Source organism: Phasianus colchicus, chromosome 15, assembly GCF_987193195.1.
Source record: "Phasianus colchicus chromosome 15, bPhaCol1.hap1.1, whole genome shotgun sequence".
NCBI lineage: Eukaryota > Metazoa > Chordata > Aves > Galliformes > Phasianidae > Phasianus > Phasianus colchicus.
The window spans coordinates 10,644,914-10,670,306 of record NC_143450.1 but is presented as its reverse complement, the minus strand read 5'-3'; the positions used below and the strand labels follow the sequence as shown (position 1 = coordinate 10,670,306).

Below are 25,393 nucleotides of genomic sequence, written 5' to 3'. Positions count from 1 at the left end.
GCTTTGTTTCGCGTCCCGCGGGCGGGGCGTGCTGTGCTGTGCTGTGCTGTACGCATTCCGCGGAAGTTTGGTCTCTGAGGGGATCCGTAGGGCCGCTTCTCCCGCGCCGGAGGAGGCGATGCCTCGTTGCTAGACGACAGTACACTCGTTTACGTCACTTCCGGCGCGCCCGTTTTACATCCGGGGCAGCGAGGCTACTGGCTGGTGGCGACGCCATGGAGCCGGGCGCGGAGCGGAAGGTGAAGCCCAGGCCGCTAACGGCGACCCCCGGCTCCGCGCCCGCTCCGCTCACCCCACGTCTCCTCACAGAGGCAGCGCGAAGAGGCGGCCGACGGATCCGACATGTCGGGAGAGGACGACGAGGACTACGTGCCCTACGTGCCGGTGAAGCAGCGCAAGCAGCAGATGGTAACGGCGTAACGGGGCTCTGGGGGTTGGGCTCGGTACCGCTGCGGCGCCTCTCACCCCGCGATTCTCCTCCAGCTGCAGAAGCTGTTGCAGATGCGGCGGAAGGTGGTGTCGGAGGAGGAGCAGCGGGACAGCGGCAGCGAGCAGCGCGGGGATGAGGATGACATCCCCCTGGGGCCGCAGTCCAACATCAGCCTCCTGGACCAGCACCAGCATCTCAAGGAGAAGGCAGAGGGTAGGGCCGGTGTGGGGAGGGGCTCTGCTGGGAGCTGTGGGCACTCTCTCACTTTTTTCCTACCTTTTCCCAGCCCGGAAGGAGTCAGCCAAGGAGAAGCAGCTGAAGGAGGAGGAGAAGATCCTGGAGAGTGTGGCAGAGGGCCGAGGTGAGTGCTGGCATTCCTATGTCCTATAGAGCTGTTGGACAGCAGTACAGCCTGGGACTGGAGAAGGAAATCACAGTGAGGATCCTCAGTTAGCAGCTAGCTGCCTGACTTTGCTGGGGCTGTGCAGTTGCAGGCCCCAGGCTCCAACAGGCTGTCCAGAGGTGCTGCCGGCTCACCTTGCCCTGCTGTGTGTGGGCATGGAGACTGAAAGCTCTCACTGATCTTATTGGCTTTGTTTTTGCAGCATTGATGTCAGTGAAGGAGATGGCAAAGGGCATTACATATGATGATCCAATTAAAACCAGGTGTGTTTTGCAACATGGGGGTTGTCTTTCTCAAAATATCGCTTCCTTACAGCTGACAACAGCTGGAGGCCATACAGGCTGGTAGGAAGAGAGCTGCTCTGTGGTCTAACCAGAGGGGTTATACTTGCTTGGCTTCCTATTTACTACTTTTTGTAAATTGGAAGACTGATGAGTCACTTTGGATATTTCCCATGCAGGAAGATTTATGTATGCATTTATGTAAAATTTAAAGGCTTGAGCTGAGTCTTCAGACCTTGAGGGAGACAGAGAGAACGAGAGAGGGAGAGCCCAGGAAGTTCAAGACAGTATCATGGAAATAATGAATATGAGTCTAAATGATGTTGGCATGTTTTACCCATTATCCATAGGCTGCTGTTGTCTGTTGTATTGAGGCTCCTTACTTGGACTCTGGGGAGATGTTTGTTGTGTACGACTGGCTTGGGTCTTCTCATGTGCTCATGAAGCCCCTTGAGGTCACCTGTTTTCCTTTGTGGAATTTCAGAGCCTGTCAGGGAGTTCTTGTCATCCTTTGTTGGGTTGGCTGGCTCTCCCTAGGACAGTTTGCACTCTGAACTTCCTCTGTTGCTTTCTCAGCTGGAGAGCACCTCGTTACATCCTGGCCATGTCAGAGGCTCGGCACGATCGCGTGCGCAAGAAGTACCACATCCTTGTAGAGGGAGAAGGCATCCCACCTCCCATCAAGAGCTTCAAGGAGATGAAGTTTCCAGCAGGTGGGATTGGAGGCAGCTCTTTCTGGGGAGACTTGTGTCCAGCAGTGAGTGAAGCTGTTGGATCCTTAATGTTCTGTTAGCAGGGTCCCAGCTTAAATTCACAACAGGGATTGTATCAGCTGGCTGCTGACCCAAGGGTAGTTCCTCACTGATCAGAGGGCTGTGGCTGAAAAATGAGTTAGAGGGAAAGCAGGTTGTGAATATGCGTGTCCCATATTCTCTAACAGCTATCCTGAGGGGCTTGAAGAAAAAAGGAATCCAGCAGCCAACGCCTATACAGATTCAAGGTATCCCCACAATGTGAGTGCTTTGTCTGTGTCCCAGGTTAGGCAGTGTTTTGCTGCTTCCAGACCACCCAGCAGCACCAACTGCATGCTTCCCTCTAGCCCTGTTCACCATGCTCAGATCTGGAGTTCTGAGCCCTCCTGTGACACGCCTGCTCACCATTGTCCTGTTTCTCTGATAGCCTCTCAGGAAGGGATATGATTGGCATTGCCTTTACTGGCTCTGGGAAGACTCTGGTGTTCACCCTTCCAGTTATCATGTTCTGCCTGGAGCAAGAGAAGAGATTGCCATTCTCTAAGCGAGAGGGACCCTATGGACTCATCATCTGTCCCTCTGTGAGTTCTTGGGGCACAATGGAGCATGGGAGAAAGCTCACTGATGTTCAGTGACAGATTCAGGTGCTCCCTGTGTGGGGAATCAAGGTGTTTTTTTTCTCTGCAGCGAGAGCTGGCTCGGCAGACCCATGGCATCATTGAGTACTACTGTCGCCTGTTACAGGAGGACAGCCTGCCCCCACTGCGCTGTGCCCTCTGCATTGGGGGAATGTCTGTTAAGGAGCAGATGGAGACCATCAAACAGTAAGACCTTGTGGGGAAGGTCCTGTGGGGCTGAAGCAGGGGACCGAGGGGTGGCATACTAGCTGGATGGCTTTGGGAAGGTGTTGGGGTGAAGGTGCCGTGCCAGCTGGATGTTATCAACATAAGCTCTGTAAGCTCTTCTGTGTATGTTTCTGCATGGGAAGAAATCTGGGTGCCTGACTGAGCCTTCTCTCATCACACAGTGGTGTGCACATGATGGTGGCAACCCCTGGCCGCCTCATGGACCTGCTGCAGAAAAAGATGGTGAGCCTGGACATCTGCCGCTACTTGGCCTTGGATGAGGCTGACAGGATGATTGATATGGGCTTTGAGGGAGACATCCGCACCATCTTCTCCTACTTTAAGGTACTGGGCTGAGAAGATGTGAGCACTATTTAGCTCAGTCCCTGCACTCACCTTTGGATGAGCACTAAATCCTTGCCTGTGCTTCGCTCCCCATGCAGGGCCAGCGGCAGACCCTTCTTTTCAGTGCAACTATGCCTAAAAAGATCCAGAACTTTGCTAAGAGTGCCCTGGTGAAGCCTATCACTATTAATGTTGGGCGAGCAGGTGCTGCCAGCCTGGATGTTGTGCAGGTGAGGTACTTGGGAGCTCCCCCACGCCATGTGGGAGGCCTACATAGTTTGTGAGAGCAGATAGTACCTCCCCCACAAGGACAGGTGTGCTTGGTCCTCTCCTGTCTGCTTGAACCTTCTCTGTGCTTCTTCCTAGGAAGTGGAGTATGTGAAAGAGGAGGCCAAGATGGTGTATCTCCTCGAGTGCCTGCAAAAGACCCCACCACCTGTGAGTAAACGTGCTCTAGCTGCTCCTGCAGTACATCTGGGGGCAGCACTGTAGTTGTATAGCACAGCTGTAGAGATGGCAGTGAGGATGCAGCTGTGATGCTGCCAGGTTCTGCTCTGTACTGGGGTTGGTGAAGGAAGGAACTGTGTTCTGTGTACGTACAAGTCCTGGGCACAGAACTGTTGTGGTCTCTGTTCAACAAGAGGAAGTGGGTTTCTCTGGGGATTGTGCTCTTCGTCAGCACACAAAAAAGCAACTCTTACATGTGTGTGTTGTGGCAGGTGCTGATCTTTGCGGAGAAGAAGGCAGATGTTGATGCGATCCATGAATATCTTCTACTCAAGGGTGTAGAAGCTGTGGCCATCCATGGAGGCAAAGGTCTGTGAGGGCACTGTGGAGGTGTGGTCTTGTCTGATCCCACTCCTTCCAGCACGGTGTGTGAGCATGGGAGGTCCAAGCACATAGCTGTTTGTCACTGTGTGAGGATGGACTGGGGCAGTGTCAGGACCTCTGGTAGGGAGTGCAGCTTTATTTGTTATCATAGCAGATGTAAGCACCGTACAGCTAGCTCCCTACAGGACCTGTGAGTCCCTCTGCTGCTTAATCTGGGGAAAGGATGTGTAGGTTTTCACACAGGAGAGGCTTAGGCTTTGTAATGCTCAGCTTTAAGGCTGTAGTGGTTGCTGCAAGAGGTAGGACTGGGAGCTCTGATCCTACTCATCTTCTGTGTTGGATGTTTACAGATCAGGAGGAGCGAACAAAAGCCATTGAGGCCTTCCGAGATGGAAAGAAGGATGTTCTGGTTGCCACTGATGTCGCTTCTAAGGGCTTGGACTTCCCTGCCATCCAGCACGTCATCAACTACGACATGCCAGAGGAGATTGAGAACTATGGTGGGGAATGGGGCCAACAGAGGCACTGAGGGAGAGTAACTGGGTGGCTACAGACCAGGAGGGCTGTGCACCCATCTTGGTGGTCACTGGAACAGGAGTGTCATGTTGCATTTGTCCAAGCCTGATGCTGTCTGTTTCTTTGCAGTTCACCGTATTGGGCGTACAGGTCGCTCAGGCAACACTGGTATTGCCACCACCTTCATCAACAAAGCCTGTGGTGAGAAACAGCGTGGGATGGGGGGGAGCCTGTGGGGTGGCCTGCAGCTGTTTGATGCAGCTGGACAAAGAGCTGCTTCTGCTTGGGTGTGGGTGGTGTTCCCATGCAAGCAGGGAAAAGTGATTATGGTTCACAGAGAGGAGGTGCTGACATGGGGCATTGTCACCACTTGGGTGCTGGCCTCAGGGCCCTGCACGTCATTCTTTGCCACTCTTATGTTGGGCTTCTGCTAGGACTCTATCTGATCTGCGTCTCTGCCCCCAGATGAGTCAGTGCTCATGGACTTGAAGGCTCTGCTCCTGGAGGCAAAGCAGAAGGTGCCCCCTGTGCTCCAGGTGCTGCACTGTGGCGATGAGACCATGCTGGACATCGGAGGTGAGGGACCCTATGCTGGGATGGGGAACTTTTGTGGGACTCTTTGAGCGACATGGGCTGCAGACAGAGTCCCAGCTCCCATTGCTTCAGACTCATGGGGTGGCTTCTGTCTCCCTGCCTGCTGGGTGCCTGCTTTGTCAACTGGCCTGGCACACAGCTCAGCCTCATCTCCTTCTTCCCATTGCAGGTGAGCGGGGCTGTGCCTTTTGTGGTGGCCTGGGCCATCGCATCACTGACTGTCCTAAACTGGAGGCGATGCAGACCAAGCAAGTCAGCAACATTGGCCGCAAGGACTACCTAGCCCACAGCTCTATGGACTTCTAGCCTGGGGACTGTGCTGTTCAGTGCTCCCCTGCACAGGCCAGGAGAAGAGGAGGTTGGCTGCTTCTCTTTGACCTGGGGTTCACATTCCAAAACCCAGACCAACCTTGTACCAGAAGACTCTCCTGCACTTCTGTGTCCTGTTTTTTGTGACTGTCAACAGCTCAGCCTTCCTGAGCTCCTGCCCTAGATGAAAATGCGTGGAGCTGTGCTGCAGCAGCCCAGTACATCAGTGTCATACTGCTGTGAGGTGCTGGGTAGGCAGCAAGTGGTGGGGGAAACTCTCTAGGTGGGGTGACTGGTTTGTGACTGGTGGGCTGCTGCCCATGCCTAGGGACTTCTATCCAGCCCCTCCAAAGCCTCACAGTCTCCTTGCTCTCACCTTGATCTGTGCATCCTCAGCTGTTCCTGTTAACACCAGCAGTGCTGTGGTGCAGCCAGGGCTAAGCCGAGCACACCATGCTTATGTCAGGTTGTCCCCTGAGAGCTGCCTGTGCTCTCGCAGTCTGCGTTCTGCCCCGCTGCAAGGGGTGGGCGGATGGACACCTCCTGTGGCCCAGCCTTTGCCTCTCATCCCACACACCAAAAAGGGGAAGTCTCAGAGAGAAGGAAGTCTGCCCCATGCAGTTGCTTTGGCTGAAGCAGTCACATTTCTGTGCTGCCAGCAGCCCGAGCCCCAGAGCCCTGTGTTCGCTGCAGGGGCAGTGCTGGGCCCATGGAGAGACCAGTGAAGGATGGCATCCTCTATGTACAGCACTGCAAATTTGGAAAGGTAAAGGGCAGAGGGTGGATTTGTGGCTGGATATAGGGTTTGTACTGTTAGCGTGCTGCTTGGTCTGGGCCTGAGCCCCCCAGCATCTGGGAAGGGTGTGAGCAGAGTGGGACCTCTTTGGGCTCCAGGTTTAGTGCTGGTACTCTCCCACTGCTGAGGGACCCATCTGTGCTTTGTGCATGCGCTAGCTTGTGCTCACCCCTGTGGGCTGTGACCTTGCTTGGTCATTGCGTGATGTGCAATGAAACAATAAAGGTGTGTTACTGAGGCACAGTTCTGTGTGTGTGTGAACGGGGCAGGAGGTGGGTTGCTGGGTTGAACCTGGTCCTGGGGCAGTGCTGTGGGAGAAGCGATGACTTTGTGTGCTTGGATCTGTGGGTACATCATGGGTGACATCATGGCAGCCCCTGGAGCTGCGTGTTCACAGATTGCCTCCTGCTAGCCTTCTCACGGCGCACAGTGCTCTGTGCTCACTGTGCAGGGCTACCTATGATCTGCTAACAGAACAGCTCCCACCTTGGTACTCTGCAAGAGCTAAGTCCTAGAGCTGAAGCGTGCAGCCCCCATGTGCATGGGGCTGATGCTCTGCCATGTGGGAGGCCGATGGGTGTTTTGGGTGCTCTGCCACATCTGTTTTCCAGGGCGGAGGCTCTGCTGTGCACTTGAGGTAAGTGGGGGCTTGCAGCCCCTCCATCTCGTGATGGGCTGGGAAGGGACGGGTGCTGCAGAGCCTCCCCTGGGAGGAAGTAGGCTGCAAGCTGCAGGGCCTGGCTGTGTGCAGCAGATGCGAGCTGCCAGGAGCAGCACAGCAGCTCAAAATGGCTTTCATTTGCATGGCAGTCCAGAATCAGAGCAGCTTTCTGTGCCCTGTCACAGTGAGCAGCCTCATAGGCAGAGACCCTTGTGCACCCATTCCCAAGCCATGTGTAGCAGACAGCTCCCTGCTGTCACTTTTTCTCCGTATCCATACCCTTCCTTCATTCCAGCGGACCTGGAGGAAGATGCGAGCACAGCTCTTTGCTGCCAGCCCCTTTGGTGTGGCCCGCATGGAGAAGTTTGATGCACGGGATGACGGCACAGTGCCTGACACCTCCCTGCGGCGCTGCGCCCGCCGTGTCATCCGCCTGTCTGACTGTGTCTCCGTTGGCCCCATGGGCACTGAGAACTGCCCCAAAGCCACTGCCGCTTTCTACCTCACCACCACGGAGAAGAACTATGTGCTGGCAGCTGAGCAGCGGGATGAGTGGATCGAGCAGCTCTGCCAGCTGGCCTTTCAGGTACGCCCAGCATCTTCCTGCTGCTCCAGGCAAGGAGAATGAGGGTGCTGGGGGGGGCCATATTCACCTCCCTCTGTTCCAGGTCAAAAAGGAAGCAGCACAGAGTAGCAGCACCGGGCTGCAACCCATCCCTATGGAGGAGAACTGCCTCTACTCCTCGTGGCAGGATCGTATGTGCTGCAGTGGGGCCCGTAGGGTTGGGGGGGGGGGCTTTCTACTGGGTGTGCAGCAGGACTGACCTCACTCTGCTCCCACAGTGACGGAGTTCCCAGTGCTGGTGCTGAAGACGGAGGCAGCCGTCCGCTGCGAGCTGCACGGGCACTACGTGCTGGCAGCCCTGCCCCAGAGCCTGACGCTGAAGGATGCGCAGTCCCAGCAGCCCCTGCTCACCTGGCCCTACCCGTTCCTCCGCAAATTTGGCCAAGATCAGGTAGGTGCACCCTCCCCAGGGCCTCCACCTGCCCGTGGCAGGTGCCAGCCCCTCACCCTGCCCTCTGTCCCAGCAGAACATCTTCTCCTTCGAGGCCGGCCGCCGCAGCGACTCAGGCGAGGGCACTTTCACCTTCAGCACCCCGCGGGCCCCAGAGCTGTGCCGGGCCGTGGCCGCCGCCATCGCCTGTCAGCAGCAGGGCCAGGAGAGCCCCCAGCTGTCAGCCCCAGGCCTCAGTAACCAACCCTGGGGCGCAGAGGCTGAAGACCCCCAGCACAGCCCAGCGCTGGGGCGGGTGCAGCCGGCCTCGCGCTCGGCCTCGCATCCGTCACCCAACCTTCTCCACTTCCCCCCCGTGGAGCCGGAGGCTGCTGGCCCTATACTGTACGCCTCCATCGCACGGGGCCAGCAGCCCCACCTTGGGCCGTGCCCTGGGCAGCCGCTCCCCGAGCATCTCTATGAGAACATCTTCACGGCCCAGCCTCGGCCTCCGGCGGAGGAGGAGGAGGAGGAGGAAGGGCGCTGGGAGCTGGGCTGTCGCCAGGCCCCCGAGGGCCACAGCAGCGAGGCCGCCGTTCCCTACCCCGCCCGCAGCGCCCCGCAGCCCCACAGACAGCGCTGGGGGCCGGGCGGAAGCAGAGGAGAAGAGGAGGAACACTCCAGGCCGAAGCCTCAGCGCACCCTCCGGGCCAAACTGGTGCGGCTGCTGAGTCGGGACGGCCCCGGCGCGCGGGACTGGCCGTGAGCGCGAATAAAGGCCGTGCTCCGCCCGACCCCGGGACCGCGCCCGGCCGCCAGGGGGCGCCGTAACTCCCTCCGCCATTGGTGTAACCGAGCGGCGGCTCCGCCCCGCCCCGCTCCTCTATAAGCTCGCGCCGGCCGGGGAGGGGGCGGTGCCCGAGTTCGAGTCCCGCAGCCGCCTGCTCCGCTCGCCCGTTGCGGAGCGACCCGCTCGGCCCGCATCGCCGGGCGACCCTGCCCCGCCGCGGGTGGGTGAGTGCGGGCGGGACCGCGGGGAGGAGCGGGGACCGGGGCTGAGTCCTGGGTCTGGGGGAGGGGGGCGAAGGCGATTGCTCGGGTCAGGGGAAAAGGAGGCTGCGTGGGGCGGGTGGGGCAGGCTGGGCAGGGAGCCCCCGTGGGGCAAGGCTGGAGCGGGGGTCGGGGCGTGGCTGTGCCCCGCGGTACGCGGTGACCCCACGGGACGTGGCTCTGCCCATCCTTTGGTAGAGGGCGCAGCCTCCGCTGGAGGGGGCTTCTATCTCGCCTTCCCCCCTTCCCCCCCCCCCCCCACTTGAGCAGACCCCGGCCCGGTGCTGCCGGAGCCCTCGGAGCGAGGAGCCCCGTTGGGGCTGCGCGGCCGCTCCATGCTGGGGAATGTCTGACACGCAGCCTGCGCCCAGCGAGCGGGGAGCAGCGGGTGTCAGCTTACACGCCTTATATAGCCCGGGCCGGGCTGGGGGGAGCGGGGGCACTCCGGGCTCCGGCCTCGCAGCTTCTCTGCCCCGTCGGGGCACGGGGAGATGGCACAGAGCCGGGCCTTTGCCCGCCACGTAGGGCTCAGAAGGTCCTCGCGTTTCCCTTTAGGCGAGGTACAGACGCGTGCCCCGCGCCTGGGCCGGCTGACAGCTGTCAGTGTGAGCACGGGGCGTCCATCCCTCCTGCCCAGAACCCTGCAGAGATGGGCTCACACCCAGGTGCAGCTGCTCGACCAGCTGCTGCTGCTACTGCAGCCCAGCTGCTGTGCCAGGCGGCTCCGGTGGCAGTGTGCTGCTGTGCTGCTCACCAGGCAGAACGCCTCTGGCTGCCATCCCTCCGTGCTGCTGCCTCTCTGCAGCCTGGAACAGCTCCTAGCAGCTCGAGGTTCTGTAACAGTGCTGCAAGGCAGAGCCCATCCTGGGTTTGGGGTGGTTGAGTCTCACTCTGCGCATTACTCTGGCCCCTTGGCTCCAGCGCCCCTTAGGAGATGCTGATGGATGTGGGGTGCGTCCCTAACCATGCTGTAGGATGGTCAGGGTGGAGCTCCTGCTGGCAGTGTGACCTGTCTCCTCCTGCCCAGTCCTGCTGGGCCCCCTCCTCGCCTGCTCCCACGTCGTTCCCATGCAGCATGATGTCAGGATCACACCCTCTTCCATTTTGCAGAGATGGGCGAGATGGAGTCCTATAAGGTGATGCTGAACGGGCCGGCGCCCTGGGGGTTCCGGCTGCAGGGAGGGAAGGACTTCAGCATGCCGCTCTCCATCTCCAGGGTAAGAGCCGCCGAGAGCTGGTATTGCCCACCCTCCTCCTGTCTGTGGGTGGGAAGCTGCAGCTGTGTCCGAGTGGCTGAGGCAGAGCTGTACAGGGGATGTGAGCAAGCCGGGCCTTGGAGCACTGGTTCTCACTCTGCTCAGCCCCCTTAGAGCCACCCAGCCCCTTATCAGTTCTGGTTTGGCCAGGGGGAATGTGTGCTGGGGGTGTTCCGGGCAGAGAACTGCAGCAGCGATGTGAAATGCTGCGCAGGCTCCTCAGTGTCACGATGCGGTGGGAGGCAGGGGGCCTCTTCCGGAGCCAGCCCTGTGCGGGGGCAGCTCTCTGTGTGCGTGAACTGTGGGACTGGCCTGGTCTGCACCACGATACCGGGCTCAGTGCCTTGGGGCCAGCTTTGTGCAGGCACTCGCCTGAGGCTGCGCTCCCACTGGTCCTGGGACAGGTCCCATCCGTAAAACCAGTCTGCTTCTGGAGCAGGGATGTGCGCAACAAGATGTGCTGCCAGCTGCTTACGTCTGGGGCACCCGGTGGGAGCTTTTTCTGTGATGCTTACCCAGGTTGAAGCTGTCTCTTGGGTTCGTGTGGCTCCCCGTCCTTGAGTGGCCTGCACCACGGGTGCTCGCAGCAGCTCCAGCAGCTCCAGAATTGCCTTATAAGCCTTGGAATGTGTCTGCACCGCCCGTGCTGCTGACGCTGGGGCAGCTGGCACAGGGCTGTGGCTCTGAGCACAGCACTGGGCACAGCGTGGGGTCTGCCCCCTGCATTGTGTGCCCAACCCAGGTCACGGGTCTCTGCAACACCCACCCTAGGGGCACTGTGCAAGGCCGGAGTCACCCACGCCGCTGCCCTGGGGCCAACCAATCTTTGCAAGAAACAGAGACGGCTTCAGCAAGTTTATTCTCTAAAAAATGTTTCTTTTGGCTGCAAGCCAGGGCTTAACAAAGGGTCTGATCAGATGGTGGAGCCTCTAAAAGCCCGGGGCTGGGGCCTCATGGAGCAGCAGCGACGTGCGTGCAGACCAGCCCCACTGCAAGGCCTGGGGAGATGCTGCTGGCAGGGCAGGGTTCTACAGGGTCCCAGCACCTTGGCTGCCCAGTGCCAAGGAGGATGCTCCCTTGTGCCTGCCTGACACCTCACTGGTGGACTCGGAGCCCTGGATGGAGGCATCCAGCCGTGGTGGCACTCCGAGGTGTGAGGACAAAGGCCCAGCTGGGCGGAGAGGCAAGGAAGGAAGCTGTGACTGGTGGGGCTGGGCAGGAGCCTCAGCCCACGGTGCAGGAAACGGGAAGGCTGGAGCAGCTCCTGGCTGGAATCTGTTGAGCTGGCACCTGCCGAAGGGCTTTCCTGGCGAGCTTGGGTGCGGCGGCGTGACGCAGCCTGCCATGCTCCCCCCTGCCCAGGCAGCCATGTGAAAACCTCTCCCAGCTCCTACTGCTGCCTTAAACCCATGCTGCTTCCCAGCCCCAGGGGCAGCAAGCTGGAGCTTGCAGGAGTGGCCGGGAGCCGGCCAGAGCTGCTTGCTGCCTCCAGCATCCTTCTGTGCCAGGTAGTGCCAAAGGTACTGTAGGGGATGCTGTGTCCGTCTGGGAATGGCAGTAGAGCCGAGGTACCTGGTGCTGTGCTCAGGGCAGGCTGGGCTCTGTGCATAGGCGAGAAGGGCCATGATGCTCGGTGGCAGGGATTTTCCAGCCCTCTGACAGTGCTGGGAATCTGGCTCGCTCCTTTTATGTTCATGTCGAACAGGGCTTGAGGAAATACTTGGTCTGAATCCAAACGCCTCGAGTTGTTCTGTGCTGGAGGAGCAGGAATGGCTGCGGCCTGCCCACGTCTGTCTGTCTGAGTGTCTGTCTGTTGATACCTGAGAGCTGTGTTCAGTGGTGCAGGGCCAGGGCCCTGCTCATCTTCACCAGAAATGGGGGTGTTTGGGGGTGGTCCAGGCATATCCCAGCCCCATTGCTGGGCTGGATGAAGGAAACAGGCAAGGCAGGAGCACAACATAGCTGGAAGATATAGGGGGCTCTCCCCGCCCCTGTGAAGGCTGGGAGCATGCCTGTGGTTTGCAGCCCACGGGGTGAGCTGTGGGCTGCATGACGGGCCCTGACTCACCCTGCTCGCTTCCTGCCCCAGGACCTTGGGGCCGGCTCCATGACCTCCTGCAGCTGAGCCAGCACAGCCTCTGCTGCTGGGCATCACCTCAGAACACCTGGGCTGTCCCCGGGCCACCTGTAGGGATGGTGCTGGCACTGTCCCTGTGGTGCTGGCACATCTCCCAGTAGTGCTGTGCTGCAGCTTGGTGCCTGGGGCAGGGCTCAGCTGCCAGAAGGAGAGAGAGGCTCTCTGGGATAACAAACTGGGGAACACAGGGAGCTCTGGGGGTCCGTGCATTGGGCTGCAGTGGCACAGTGCTGTGGAAGCTGCCCGGTAACGGAGTTAGGAGCTGGTCAGGGTGTGCCCAGTGGCCCTCTCCATGGCTCTCAGGGGCACAAGAGCATCACTCCATTTACTGCTGGTTTCCCTGACACTCTCTGTCCTGCAGCTGACTCCAGGTGGAAAGGCTGCCCAGGCTGGAGTGGGAGTGGGCGACTGGGTGCTGTACATTGACGGGGAGAGCACTGGCGCCATGACGCACATCGAGGCCCAGAACAGGATCCGCGCCTGCGGCGACAGGCTCTGCCTCACCCTGAGCAGGTAGGATGTGTGGATCCTGAAAACTTACGGTGCTGGTGCAGCTGGAACGAAACTGTGGCCCTCTACCCATCACCTCCCTGAGCCCAATGGCCCTGCTGCCATGAGGCAGCATCACTCATCTCCCACAGCCCTGGCTGGATCTGAGGGCTCTGCACGGCTGGATGGGGCTCATCCCATCTGCGGCAATCCCGGCTTTAAGCCATCACCTCTGACCGCGGGTTGGTGCTGCCTGGTTACAGTTCCATGGTGTCAGCATGCCAGCCATGATGGATGCTGGGCACGTGCAGCATCTGCCTCACTGTGTCCTCTCTTGCAGAGCCCAGAACCACCTGGGGAAGCCGCAGAAGGTAGGTGTTGCTCCAGCAGTGTTGGCAGCTGCTCAGCCCTGGGCTGGGGGTGGGGAAATCTCTGAGCTTACCCAGAGGAGCGGACTTTGCTCCTGGGGCCCAAGGACTTCTTGGGGACCGGGTGTGTTTGGAAGGCTCGCAAATTCCCCACAGCTGCAGCACAGCCTTTGGGCCCCATGTTGGCTAGTGCTGGAGCTCTCTCTTGCATGGGGAGGCAGGGCTGGGGCCAGTGGCTCCTAGAGAGAAGCCACTTGCATGCTTTCTGCTTTGTGCTCTGGGATGGTTGTGAGCAGCATGAGTGCATGCAGAGCCCCACCACGGGGCACTTACTAATCCTCAGGCTGAGTTTGCAGCCTGGTGTCCCTGGGCTGGATGCTCTGCAGAGAGGGGACCTGGCTGGCAGAGCCGCACGTGCTGTCAGTGTCCATGTGTCACTGCGAGGCTCTGCGGGCAAGAATGGGTCCAGCATTCCCACCTGGCTGCCTGCTGTGCTGCCTGGCCCAGGGCTGCTCCTTGCATGCTGCTTGACGTGTGAGCCCGTGTCTGTGTGTTTTGTCTCGCTCAGGACTCACTCCCCTGCTCTGAGCCCCTGAAATATAACTTCGCTCCCAGCACCGCCCTCAACAAAACAGCTCGGCCCTTTGGGGCCGGCTCGCCTCCGAACCCACGGCCTGGGCTGGTGACGAAACCCGTGACGTACGTGCCCCTGGCACCCACCTGCACCCCCCAGCACAATGGGTATGTTGCTGTCCGTCCTGCTCCCCAAGAATACCAGGGAGCCCGCTGCCCGGCCCTGCTGCACCTTGCATGCCAGGCACCTGTGGGTGGGAGTGGGCAGTGGTGCCGGTGCTGAGGTGCTGAGACTGAACAACAGGACTGTCACATGTGGGGACACACACACATGTCTCTTCCTTGCTCAGGGCTGTGTCCTCCTGCACTGGCCTTTGGAAAGCCCTGGAGGACACGGCACAGCAGCTGGAGCAGGATGCTCGCTGCTATCTGTGCCAGCCCTGCAACAAGGGGCAGGAAGGCTGTGGCTGCAATCAGCAGCACCAGCCCAGGGCCATGACACAGGGCTGCCGGGACGTGCTGGGCAAAGGGAAGCCACAGAGCCCTGCACAGTGCTGCCCATGCCAGCCCTGAACCCTGTATGGAGGCCCCAGTCTGCACATTGTGTGCTCTGCTGCTGTGTGCCCAGCCTGCTGCCGCTCCTGCCCACAGGACCCTGGAGCTGGTCAATGGGGGACATGGCCCTGGCTGTTCTCTGCACCCAGGCCTGTTTTGGTGGGGCTGAGGATGGCATGATCAGGTCTGTTGCCCCTGCAGCACATTTTGCTCTCAGCCCTGGGTGAGATGGGCATGCGTCGCAGGGGCAAGGGGAGTGGTACAGGCTGTAGGTTAGCTCTGGAAACTGCTTGGGTTCTGTGGGTCTAATTTCACTTTCCTTCTCTTTCTTTCTTTTCTCCCTTTCTCTTTCCCTCTCTCCTACAGGTGCAGAGCCTTGACAAGTCAGTAAGCCTTTTGCCTGCTCTCTCTAGCCTTCCTGCATGCCTCTTGCCCTGTTAGTGGCCCACTGGTGCCCTGTTCTCCTGGGGCAGGGTTAGTTAGCCCAGGGGCTCAGTGTCCCCAGGCTGACAGCTCCTGGCTGCAAGCTGTCCTTAGCCTGAAGTGTAAGTGCTCCTGGTGCTGCTGACTGCAAGGACGTCAGGGTGTCCTTACACCATGTCCCTCTCCAGCACAAGAAAGGCTGTGCTATGCACCCTTCTGTCAGCATCATTGGTGCTTATCGGGCACCATGCAGCTCACCAGTGTGTGATTTGGATCTTGGCTTATCCTTGCCCCATTCTCTCTCCTCCTGGCCTTTAGGGCTGGGCTCAAACTGCAGAGATGGGAAATCTGTCTTGAGAAGACATCCTTAATGGCCCCTTCCTTTGCTAATGGTGTGGGGTGGGGAGGAGGGCAACGTGTGATGTGTCAAATGTGTGCTGTTGTGCTACTGCTATGAGCTTGAAGAGTTGTGGGATGGCACCAGGGGGGATGCTGTGGGAATCCTTGTGGGTCTGTGGGGCAGTGGTGTGTACCGGTCCCTGTGCCATCAAGCTGGGGCAGAACAGTGCTGGCTGAGCGCCTGCCCCTGTTGCTCATAGGAAACCACAGGAGCACCCCAGTTCCCCCAAATATGACCCCAGCAAGTTGCATCTGATCGAGGACTCTGAGGACTGGCAGCCCCGCAACACCAGCACCCAGTCCCGCTCCTTCCTCAAACTGGCCCAGCTGACGGGCACAGACAGCTGTAAGTCCCTGCGGGTCTGGGGCTGCCTGTGGGTTCCTGGAGTCAACCTGGCTGTGGGGTGAGGTGTCGGTGCTCTGACTGCAGTGGCCCGGTGTGTGGCATGGGCCATGCGGGGGCACACGTGGTGCCCGGGGTGCTGGTGTGGGGGAAGCAGGGAGGGGTGCCCGTTCCTCATCCCTTCGTGCTGTGTGGGGCCTTGCTGCCGCCAACTGACTCTCTCTCCTCCTTTCTCCCCGCTGCCCTCAGTTGAGGACCACGAGGACGAGCTGGTTAGGAAGCCCAGGTAAGGGGCAGCACAGGGTGCACCACGGCTCCTGGCTATGGTGCTGCGGGGATGGGGCTCAGCCCCTCCCCCCCACTGTTGGCCTTACACTCATGGCTGGTGGCGAGTGCAGCTCCTGTCCTCTGCTGTCCTGTCCTGTCACCTCCTCCTCCCTGTCCCTCTCTGTCCTTTCACTCTCTAGAGCTGAGGTATTCATGGAGCTGCAGCACCCGCACTGCTCTCGCCTCTGTGATGGGCACCGCCAGCACTGGGCCACAGCTGTGTCCATCCTGTTATGAGGGTCCTGCTCGGGCACTGTGCTGCTGCTGTCCCCGATCTGGTCATCCCCAGCAGGACCCTGGGCACTGCTGGCACTGGGGAGGCCGAGCTGCAGATGCAGCAAGTTGATGGGGCCTGCTGGTACTGGTGTGGCCTGACTACTGCTGTTGGGAGGTACTGGGCTTTATTTGGGCCTTGGGTACAAGGTGCTGTGACTGTGGTGTGGGGCTGGAGGGGAGCTGGACTGGTGTGAATGCTGCTGTGTCACTATGGGGCTGGAGATGAGGCATGGGAGATGCTCCATGCTGTGTGCTGGTGATTTACCCTTGCGTCGCTGTTTTCTTGCCGCCACAGGGGTCCCCGTGTGTCATTTTGGGGTACAGAGGAGGAGTGGTGAGTGCTGGGCCGTTACAGGGATTCATGTGGGTTCTGCCCCATGCTGGCAGCTGGGCAGGGCCAAGTCCATGGTGCTAGCTGAGCGCCTGCCCCTGTTGCTCACAGGCAGTCCTTGCACCCCCCTGGCACCCCCGCGTGTGACCCGGGCAAGCTGCGGCTGATGGAGGACGCTGAGGACTGGCAGCCCCGCACCGGCACCTCCCAGTCCCGCTCCTTCCGCAAACTGGCCCGGCTGACGGGCACCGATGGCCGTAAGTCCCTGTCGCTGCCTGGAGCTGCCTGCTGCTGTGGGTCGAGGTGGCACCGGGCTGTGGCTGTGGTGGCCCCACGTTATCCCTGCGTTTGGTGCAGGCTGTGTGGGGCTGTGGGAGCCCTGAGTGTGCTGTGGGCCGTGTGTGGGCACACGATGGTGCCCGGGGTGCTGGTGTGGGGGAAGCAGAGAGGGGTGCCGGATCCTCATCCCTTTGTGTGGGGCCGTGCTGCCGCCGACTGACTCTGTCTCCTCCTTTCTCCCCGCTGCACTCAGTTGAGGACCGCGAGGATGAGCTGGTTAGGAAGCCCAGGTAAGGAGCAGGCAGCTCCTGTCCTCTGCTGTCCTGTCCTGTCACCTCCTGCTCTCTGTCCCTCTCTGTCCTTTCCCTCTTTCTAGAGCTGAGGCGGTCATAGAGCCTCAGCACACCACCTCTTTGCTGAGCCACAGCTGTAGCCATCTCATTGTGATGGCCCTTCCCCAGGCACTGCAGTGCCTCTGTCAGCAGCCCATGTGCCCTGATGCTGGGCTGTCCCTGGCAGGACCCCGGGGACTGCTGGTGCTGGGGAGGTTGAACTGTACCAGTTCAACAGCATCTCGGACACGGCACGTTGATGGGGTCTGGTGGCATTGGCACAGACTGGCTGGGGATGTTGGGAGGTGTGCAGCAGCACTGGAAGCTCAGCCCATGGGGCTTTGTGGTGGATTTTATGGAGCAAGTGTTGCCGGCATTGTTGTTGGGCTCAGAGGTCGGCGGGGCTGAGCATAAGCTGTAGGAAATGCCACGTGCCAGCGATTTACCATTGTGCCGCCATTTTCTTGCACTGCAGAGATGCCCGCGCGTCCTTCTGTGGTACAGAGGAGCAGCGGTGAGTGTTGGGCTGTGGCTGGGGTTGGTGTGTGTTGGGCACTCAGGCAGTGCTGCCCCATGCTGGCAGCTGAGCGGGACCACAGTCAGGTCAGTGCCAGCTGAGTGCCTGCCTGTCACTCGCAGGCAGCCCCCGCCCCACGTGGAGCCCCCCAGCACCCCCGCATGTGACCCGGGCAAGCTGCGGCTGATGGAGGATGCTGAGGGCTGGCAGCCCCGCACCGGCACCTCCCAGTCCCGCTCCTTCCACAAACTGGCCCGGCTGACGGGCACCGATGGCCGCTGTAAGTCCCTGCGGGTCTGGGGTTGCATGGAGCTGCTTGCTGTTGCGGGTTGAGTTGATTCCAGCCTGTGGCTGTGATGGCCCTACGTTATCCCTGCATGCAGTGTGGGACTGTGGAAGCCCTGAGTGTGCCGTGTGTTGTGTGTGGACATAGAGTACTGCCTGGGGTGCTGGTGTGGGGGAAGCAGAGAGGGGTGCCTGGTCCTCATCCCTTTGTGCTGTGTGGGCCCGTGCTGCTGCCAACTGACTCTGTCTCCTCCTTTCTCCCTTCTGCACTCAGTTGAGGACCACGAGGACGAGCTGGTTAGGAAGCCCAGGTAAGGAGCAGGCAGCTCCTGTTCTCTGCTGTCCTGTCCTGTCACTTCCTGCTCTCTGTCCCTCTCTGTCCTTTCCCTCTTTCTAGAGCTGAGGCAGTTACTCATTGTGATGGTCCTGCCTAGGCATCACATTGGTACTGTCCCCTGCTGCTGTGCCCTGATGCTGGACTGTCCCCAGTCTGGGCATCCCTGGCAGGACCCTGGGCATTGCTGGCATCAGGGAGGCTGCACTGCATCGTGGCATCCCAGACACAGTGGGTTGCTGGGGTCTGGTGGTACTGGCAAAGCCAGGGCAGCACTGGGACCTCATGCAGGGGAGCCTGTGGGGCTTTGTGGTGGCTGATTTGGTCCAAGTGCTGCCAGCATCTTTACTGGGGTCAGGCTTTCATGGAGCTGGGGGTCAGCTCTGCAGAGTTCTCCACACAGTGTGCCAGTGATTTACCATTTTGCCACCATTTCCTTGCACTGTAGGGATGCCCGCGGGTCGTTCTGTGGTACAGAGGAGCAGTGGTGAGTGCTGGGCTGTGGCAGGGGTTGGCATGTGCTGGGCCCTCAGGCAGTGCTGCCCCATGCCGCTAGGTGGGCAGTGCAGGGTCAGATCTGTGCCAGCTGAGCTCCCGCCCCTGTCACTCACAGGCAGCCCCCGCCCCACGTGGAGCCCCCCACAACCCCCGCGTGTGACCCGGGCAAGTTGCGTCTGTTTGAGGACGCTGAGGACTGGCAGCCCCGCACCGGCACCTCCCAGTCCCGCTCCTTCCGCAAACTGGCCCGGCTGACGGGCACTGATGGCCGTAAGTCCCTTTGGGTTTCCAGAGATGGCTCTGGCTGTGGGTTGAGGTGGCACGTGGTTGTGACCGTGGTGGCCCCTTCTTGTTCCTGTACTTGCCATTTGTGGGCCGTGGTGGAGCCTGGGGTATTGGTTTTGGGGTTGAGAGGGAGTGGGTGCCCAGTCCTCATTCCTTTGTGCTGTGCTGGGCTGTGCTGCCATGAACTGACTCTTTCTCCTCCTTTCTCCCTGCTGTGCTCAGTGGAAGATGTGTTTGTTAAGAATCCCAGGTAAGGGAATGTGAGGCGCAGCATGAGCTCTGGGCTGCATGTCCTGGGCAGGGCTGTGGGCACTGCTGGCACTGAGCTGGGGCAGTTGAGCTGTACTCTTGGGGTGAGCAGGAGTGTGGTGGCACTGGCAGACCTCGCTGTGGGTGTTGGAAGGCACTGGGCAGTGCTGTAATAGGGTGCTGAAACCCACGGGGCTGCAGGGGCCAGACAGTGCTGCTGTGTGCTCCTGGTTGCTCTGTGGGGCTGGGCTGTGTGAGGAATGGAGCGGGGGCTGTGGGGGAAGGCTGTATCCCTCTGAGCTGGGACAGCATCTGAGTGCTCCTGTTGGGGGCAGCTCTTCTGCCTTCCCCTTCTGCAAACCCTCCTGCTTTGGATCAGTGAGTGAGTGCAGGAGATGGGCAGCTGCCTGGGAGTGCTGCTGTTGTCACCAGGGGCTGGGGATAAGGCACAGGGAACACTATGCCAAGTGCCAGAGATTCACCATTGTGCTGCCATTTTGTCACTGCAGCAGGGATGCCCGTGGGTCGTTCTGTGGTACAGAGGAGCAGTGGTGAGTGCTGGGCTGTGGCAGGAGTCAGTGTGGGCCGGGGCCTTGGCCATGGCTGCCCCATGCTGGCAGCTGGGCAGGGCCAGGTCCATGTCGGTGCCAGCTGAGCTCCTGCCCCTGTCACTCGCAGGCAGCCCCCGCCCCACGTGGAGCCCCCCAGCAGCCCCGCGTGTGACCCGGGCAAGCTGCGGCTGATGGAGGACGCTGAGGACTGGCAGCCCCGCACCGGCACCTCCCAGTCCCGCTCCTTCCGCAAACTGGCCCGGCTGACGGGCACCGATGGCCGTAAGTCCCTGTCGCTGCCTGGAGCTGCCTGCTGCTGTGGGTCGAGGTGGCACCGGGCTGTGGCCGTGGTGGCCCCACGTTATCCCTGCATTTGGTGCAGGCTGTGTGGGGCTGTGGGAGCCCTGAGTGTGCTGTGGGCCGTGTGTGGGCACACGATGGTGCCCGGGGTGCTGGTGTGGGGGAAGCAGAGAGGGGTGCCGGGTCCTCATCCCTTTATGCTGTGTGGGGCCGTGCTGCCGCCGACTGACTCTGTCTCCTCCTTTCTCCCCGCTGCACTCAGTTGAGGACCGCGAGGATGAGCTGGTTAGGAAGCCCAGGTAAGGAGCAGGCAGCTCCTGTCCTCTGCTGTCCTGTCCTGTCACCTCCTGCTCTCTGTCCCTCTCTGTCCTTTCCCTCTTTCTAGAGCTGAGGTGGTCATAGAGCCTCAGCACCTGCACTGAGCTCACCTCATGCAATGGGCACCGCTGGCGCTGGGCCACAGCTGTGACCATCTTATTGTGAGGGTCCTGCCCGGGCACCACGTTGGAACTGTCCCCTGTGCTGTGCCCTGATGCTGGGCTGTCCCCAGTAAGGGTGACCCTGGCAGGACCCTGTGCACTGCTAGCGGTAGGAGGCTGCACTGCACTTCAGTGTCCTGACACAAAGAGTCAGTGCTGTCTGGTGGCATTGGCACAGCCTGGCTGTGGGCATCGGGAGATCCAGGACAGCGCCGACACCTCAGCATGAGAGGCAGCAGTACTGGGGTGGGACTGCAGGGGAGCTGGGAGCTGGAGGGAGCAAATTCTGCTGGCATAACTGTGGGGCTGGGGATAAGCCGTGGGGAATGCTCCGTGCTGTGTGCCCATGATTTATCCTTGTGCCGCCGTTTTCTCTACACCACAGAAGTCCCCATGTATCATTCTGTGGGACGGAGGAGCCGCGGTGAGTCTGTGCTGGGGGTCTGTGCATACGAAGCCCTCGGGCAGTTCTGCCATCTGGGCAGGGCCAGGGTCAGGTCAGTGCCAGCTGAGTGCCTGCCTGTCACTCGCAGGCAGCCCCCGCCCCACGTGGAGCCCCCCAGCACCCCCGCGTGTGACCCGGGCAAGCTGCGGCTGATGGAGGATGCTGAGGGCTGGCAGCCCCGCACCGGCACCTCCCAGTCCCGCTCCTTCCGCAAACTGGCCCGGCTGACGGGCACCGATGGCCGTAAGTCCCTGCAGGTCTGGGGCTGCCTGGAGCTGCCTGCTCTTGTGGGATGAGGTGGCACCGGGCTGTGGCCGTGGTGTTCCTGTGTTGTTTGTGTGTTGGCCGTGTGTGTGTGGTTCCCCGGGGTGCTGGTGTGGGGGAAGCAGGGAGGGGTGCCCACTCCTCGTCCCTTTGCGCTGTGTGGGGCCGTGCTGCTGCCGACTGACTGTCTCCTCTTTTCTCCCCGCTGCATTCAGTGGAAGATGATGATGTATTTATTAAAAAGCCCAGGTAAGGGGGGTGCAAGCACAGATTCCTGGGCTGTATGTCCAGGCCTGTGGGCACTGCTGGCACTGCGCTGGGGAGGTTGAGCTGCACTGTGGTCTCTTGGGCAGCTGGGGTGAGGAGGAGTGTGCTGACACTGGCAGACCTTGCTGGGGGTGTTGGGAAGTGCTATGCATCTTTTAGAGATCAGGTGGGTGAGCTCCTGAGGCTCAAGGCCCTGCATGGAAGCAAGGAAGGACACAGGCTAGGGCTGCGGCACAGCTTTGCCTTTCCACCAGCCCTCCTGCCTTCGTGCCGTGACCACTCAGTTCCAGATCTGCCTGGTTTACTCTGTTGCAATTAAACACTTGTGTTTAATAGTTTAATAGCTAGCTCCTTCTTGTCCTTGCCCTCAAGAGGCACAAAGGCACTGGCTTTCCATCTGACACTGTCCTTGCCCCTCTGGGTGCTGCTTGCCCTGGCTTCTTACAAGTCCAGTGCTGGCAGGGTGCAGGGGGGCACAGAGTTTGCCCCCTGTGGTACCAACACATCCCTGCCCTTCCTGGCTCTGCTGGAGCTGGCCCAGGGCTCCCCACACTACCAGATGCTGTGTGTGAGGTGGAGATGTGCCTGGACACTGTCACATTGGAGCAAGTAGCAGTGTGTGTGATGCCCCAGGTCCTTGGCCAGCCCACAGCACCTCAGCATTATGGCACAGTGGTCCTGTGCTCCCAGCCTGCTGGGTGCCACAGACCTGGGGGTGCTGCAGGGCTGAAGGTGCTTGGCTTGATGCGCAGCACCAAACTAGCTACTGGCTGGGCATGTGGGCTTGGCCAGCTCCTGGCTGCAGAGTGGGGGTCCTGCCTGCATGCAGAAGCCAGCCTGCATCTTGGGGGTGAGTGTGGCCAGCAGGATTAACTGGTTGTTTTGTAGCCAGGTCTCTGTACCGGACCCGTCCCCGGGAGCAGCAATGAAGACAGAACCAGGATTGGGTGAGAAAAAAATGTTTTCTCTGAGTTTGGGGCAAGGGGAGTGGGGATATGGGTAGGGCTGGTACTGGTGGATGCATCTTGCTTACCAGTGGATACAAATGGCTTGGGAACATCATTCAAGAAGCTTCTGTTTGTGCAGCCCCCAGGACCCCTGCTGCCACTCCTGGCCCTACCAGCCGCCCACCCTGGGCTGTGGACCCCTCATTTGCTGAGCGCTATGCCCCAGACAAGACGAGCACAGTGCTGAGCAAGCACAGCCAGCCGGCCACGCCGACCCCCATGCAGAACCGCAGCTCCATCGTGCAGGCAGCCCAGCAGGCTCCTGAGGGCCCTGGCCGCACACCCCTCTGCTACAAGTGCAACAAGATCATCAGGTGAGCCCTGGCCCCTGCAGTCCTGCCGCCGTGCTGGGCACTGCCAGGCCCTGCTGTGGCTGATGTGGCTCTGTCCCACCACAGAGGACGCTACCTTGTGGCATTGGGACACTATTACCACCCCGAGGAGTTCACCTGCTGCCAGTGCAGGAAGGTGCTGGATGAGGGTGGTTTCTTTGAGGAAAAGGGCTCCATCTTCTGCCCCAAGTGCTACGACACGCGCTATGCGCCCAGCTGTGCTAAGTGCAAGAAGAAGATCACTGGGGTGAGTGACCCTCAGTCTGCCCTGCACCTCCCATCCCTGCACCCTGCTTACCCATGTGTCCCCAGCTCTGTCCCTTCTTGTCTGCCGCAGGGATCTCCTGTTCCTTTCAACCTTCTGTGGGGGTTCCCTGCGGTGCGGGGTGCTCCCTCCTGGCTGATAGCGGTTCTCTTCCAGGAGGTCATGCATGCGCTGAAGATGACCTGGCATGTGCAGTGCTTCACCTGCGCAGCCTGCAAAACTCCCATCCGCAACCGTGCCTTTTACATGGAGGAGGGACAGCCCTACTGCGAGAGAGGTAGGGCCAGGGGAGGACCCACGTCACCCCACACAGCCCCGGGGTACTGCCCACTGGTTGGACTGAGGATTGAATTGCTGTGGAGCTCTCCCCAGGATTCAGGGAAGGGAGGGGACCCCCACGAACCCTCCATCCCTATCCTCCCTGGTGCTGGGTGGTGCCATTGCTGGCGTGTTGCCATAGTGATGATGGATGGTTTACATCAAATGTGAATGCTGCATCCTGGCTGGGGAGATTCACTTCTTCCCTGTGACCCAGTGGTGGCAAGGGCCCCCCTTCCCCAAGTGCCCAGTGCTTTCTTGTGCTTCAAGTCCTGCCCCTCTCCAAAGCTGGAAGCAAGTTGTCCCAGGACTGTGCTGGGGTTGCAGTCTTGGAGGAACCACTGACCTGTGCTCTGCCTATGCTCACAGACTATGAGAAGATGTTTGGCACCAAGTGTCGTGGCTGTGACTTCAAGATTGATGCTGGGGACCGGTTCCTGGAGGCGCTGGGCTTCAGCTGGCATGACACTTGCTTCGTCTGTGCGGTGAGCCATGTGCCTACCTGTTTCTCCCTGCTGTGAGCTGTGTCTCACACGGGGTGCATGCTGCCATCAGGTTTTCCCCACCTGGCTGTCCTGGTGGCTCAGCCTGCTGCTCCCTGACATCTGTTCTGGGCTGGTGGCTGGGGCTCAGCATGGGGGGGGACACTGGGGGCTGGCTCAGCCCTCCTGACTGCCTGCGCTCTCCTCCCCAGATCTGCCAGACCAATCTGGAAGGGAAGACATTCTACTCCAAGAAGGACAAGCCGCTGTGCAAGAGCCATGCTTTCTCCCACGTGTGAGGGGCAAGAGTTCAGCTGTGCCCATGCATGCCCCTGCTCCTGCATGCTCCTTTCCCACCCCTTCCCCTGCCCCAGGGAGCCAGGCTGAGACTTCACCCCTTCCCCTTGCTCCTGCCTCTTTCCTGGCAACTCCTGGCCAGGCCCTGACAGAAGCAGCCCTGGCCCCTTCCATCTGGCTGGCTTCTTTTGTGCTCCTCTAGCTGACACAGGAGCCTGGGGAAGGGGATGCCACAGAGGTCTCCCTGAAGCTGCTCAGCACAATGGTTGTGGCCGTGCTGAGACTGTAGCTGGGGAGGGTCTGGTTGCAGCAGAGCTGCTCCTTTGCTTTGATGGGGCCCAGCTGCCTTGGCACTCAGCACCAGGGCAGGGATGCTCCTAGCCCCCAGCCCCTGGCAGACTCTTTCCTCACCTCCCCAGCTTCATACTCAGCGCATGGGGCTTGAGCACTGGCTCTTCTCCTCCTGCCCACAGTGACCCCACAGCCCAGCAGACTGCTGCCATGGTTTCCTACCCATCCCCACATGGCTGCATGCCATAGAGCTGGGGGGACCGTGTGGCTGTCTAGTGGCAGCACTGCCGTGCCATGGAGCAGGACTGTGTGCCATGCCTGCCCTGGCTGTGGGCTGGGAGTGCACACCAGCCTCTGGCTAATGGGTTCCCATCAGGCTTGAAAACTGCTTCCTACCAAAGAGCGTGTGCCACCGCTATCCCAGCACTGTAAATGCCTCTCCCAAACCCCCACTCTCCGGTTGGGCTGCATTTGATGTAGCCACGGTGCTTTTAGTGCCTTGAATAAACACTTTTTTGCGAGTGCCCACTGTTTGGGGACTGTGGTTTTGCAAAGCGTGGTGTGGTGGAGGTCAGGAAGGTCACACGAGGCCCTCACCCTGCTCCTGCCTGGAGCCCTGCCCTGTGGCCTGACTCAGCTCCACTGAGCTACTACGGAAAGCTTTGTTTCCTAGAGTTTCTCCTCCTTTGGCCCTTGGCAGAACCCGTGCCCCTGGGTTGCCCTTGCCTGGTTTTAGCAAGCAGAGAGCAGGGAGGCAGTAATTAATCCAAAGGGCAGAGCAACAACAGTGCTGAGCGAGAGATGATGCTGAGCTGTGACCCCACAAGGGCATCCCCACTTACCCAGCATTGTCCCCATATCCGTGCCGTGCCTCAGTGCCCATGCAGGGGTCGGGTCACCGGCACGAGCAGCTCGAGCACAGCCGTTCTGGCCGTGCTTCGGCGTAGTGCAGCCAACCGTCCGCCTGTTAGCACAGCTGCTGTCCCGAAGGACAGGCGCGAGGCACCGCCGCCCTGGAGCGGGTTCTGGAG

General features: G+C 60.3%; 3 protein-coding genes across 16 annotated transcripts; all 3 read left to right on the top strand.

The window, feature by feature from the left end:
* Positions 1-81: 81 nt before the first annotated feature.
* DDX41 (DEAD-box helicase 41) lies at positions 82-6,002 on the top strand. The gene is made up of 17 exons (XM_031598141.2): positions 82-239; positions 310-408; positions 484-643; positions 717-791; positions 1,036-1,096; positions 1,691-1,827; positions 2,055-2,127; positions 2,294-2,447; positions 2,554-2,690; positions 2,894-3,056; positions 3,155-3,286; positions 3,423-3,494; positions 3,776-3,872; positions 4,238-4,387; positions 4,533-4,604; positions 4,869-4,979; positions 5,167-6,002. Exons 1-17 carry the CDS (start codon positions 216-218, stop codon positions 5,301-5,303), a joined length of 1,854 nt encoding a protein of 617 aa, XP_031454001.1. The 5' UTR covers positions 82-215; the 3' UTR covers positions 5,304-6,002.
* Positions 5,931-8,527, top strand: DOK3 (docking protein 3). Of its 2 annotated transcripts, none has more exons than XM_031598142.2 (5): positions 5,931-6,072; positions 7,059-7,349; positions 7,432-7,519; positions 7,607-7,779; positions 7,853-8,527. In XM_031598142.2, the coding sequence occupies exons 1-5, from the start codon at positions 6,016-6,018 to the stop codon at positions 8,522-8,524; spliced, it is 1,281 nt and encodes a 426-aa protein (XP_031454002.2). In that variant the 5' UTR covers positions 5,931-6,015; the 3' UTR covers positions 8,525-8,527. The 2 variants fall into 2 exon arrangements, with proteins under 2 accessions (XP_031454002.2, XP_031454003.2); XM_031598143.2 differs by having other exon boundaries at positions 5,934-6,072; positions 7,856-8,527.
* Positions 8,528-8,641: 114 nt separating this feature from the next.
* Positions 8,642-24,886, top strand: PDLIM7 (PDZ and LIM domain 7). Of its 13 annotated transcripts, XM_090150684.1 has the most exons (29): positions 8,649-8,772; positions 9,919-10,025; positions 12,563-12,714; positions 13,031-13,061; positions 13,627-13,799; positions 14,553-14,573; positions 15,209-15,354; positions 15,601-15,637; positions 16,250-16,288; positions 16,397-16,542; positions 16,818-16,854; positions 17,372-17,410; positions 17,536-17,693; positions 17,973-18,009; positions 18,481-18,519; positions 18,646-18,800; positions 19,038-19,065; positions 19,574-19,615; positions 19,743-19,897; positions 20,178-20,214; positions 20,780-20,818; positions 20,928-21,082; positions 21,319-21,352; positions 22,259-22,317; positions 22,457-22,691; positions 22,776-22,956; positions 23,131-23,251; positions 23,662-23,777; positions 23,987-24,886. In XM_090150684.1, the coding sequence occupies exons 2-29, from the start codon at positions 9,921-9,923 to the stop codon at positions 24,071-24,073; spliced, it is 2,604 nt and encodes an 867-aa protein (XP_090006810.1). In that variant the 5' UTR covers positions 8,649-8,772; positions 9,919-9,920; the 3' UTR covers positions 24,074-24,886. The 13 variants fall into 13 exon arrangements, with proteins under 13 accessions (XP_090006813.1, XP_090006804.1, XP_090006806.1 ...); XM_090150678.1 differs by having other exon boundaries at positions 8,648-8,772; positions 18,646-19,065; XM_031598144.2 differs by lacking the exon at positions 13,627-13,799 and having other exon boundaries at positions 8,650-8,772; positions 14,553-14,569.
* Positions 24,887-25,393: the final 507 nt, after the last annotated feature.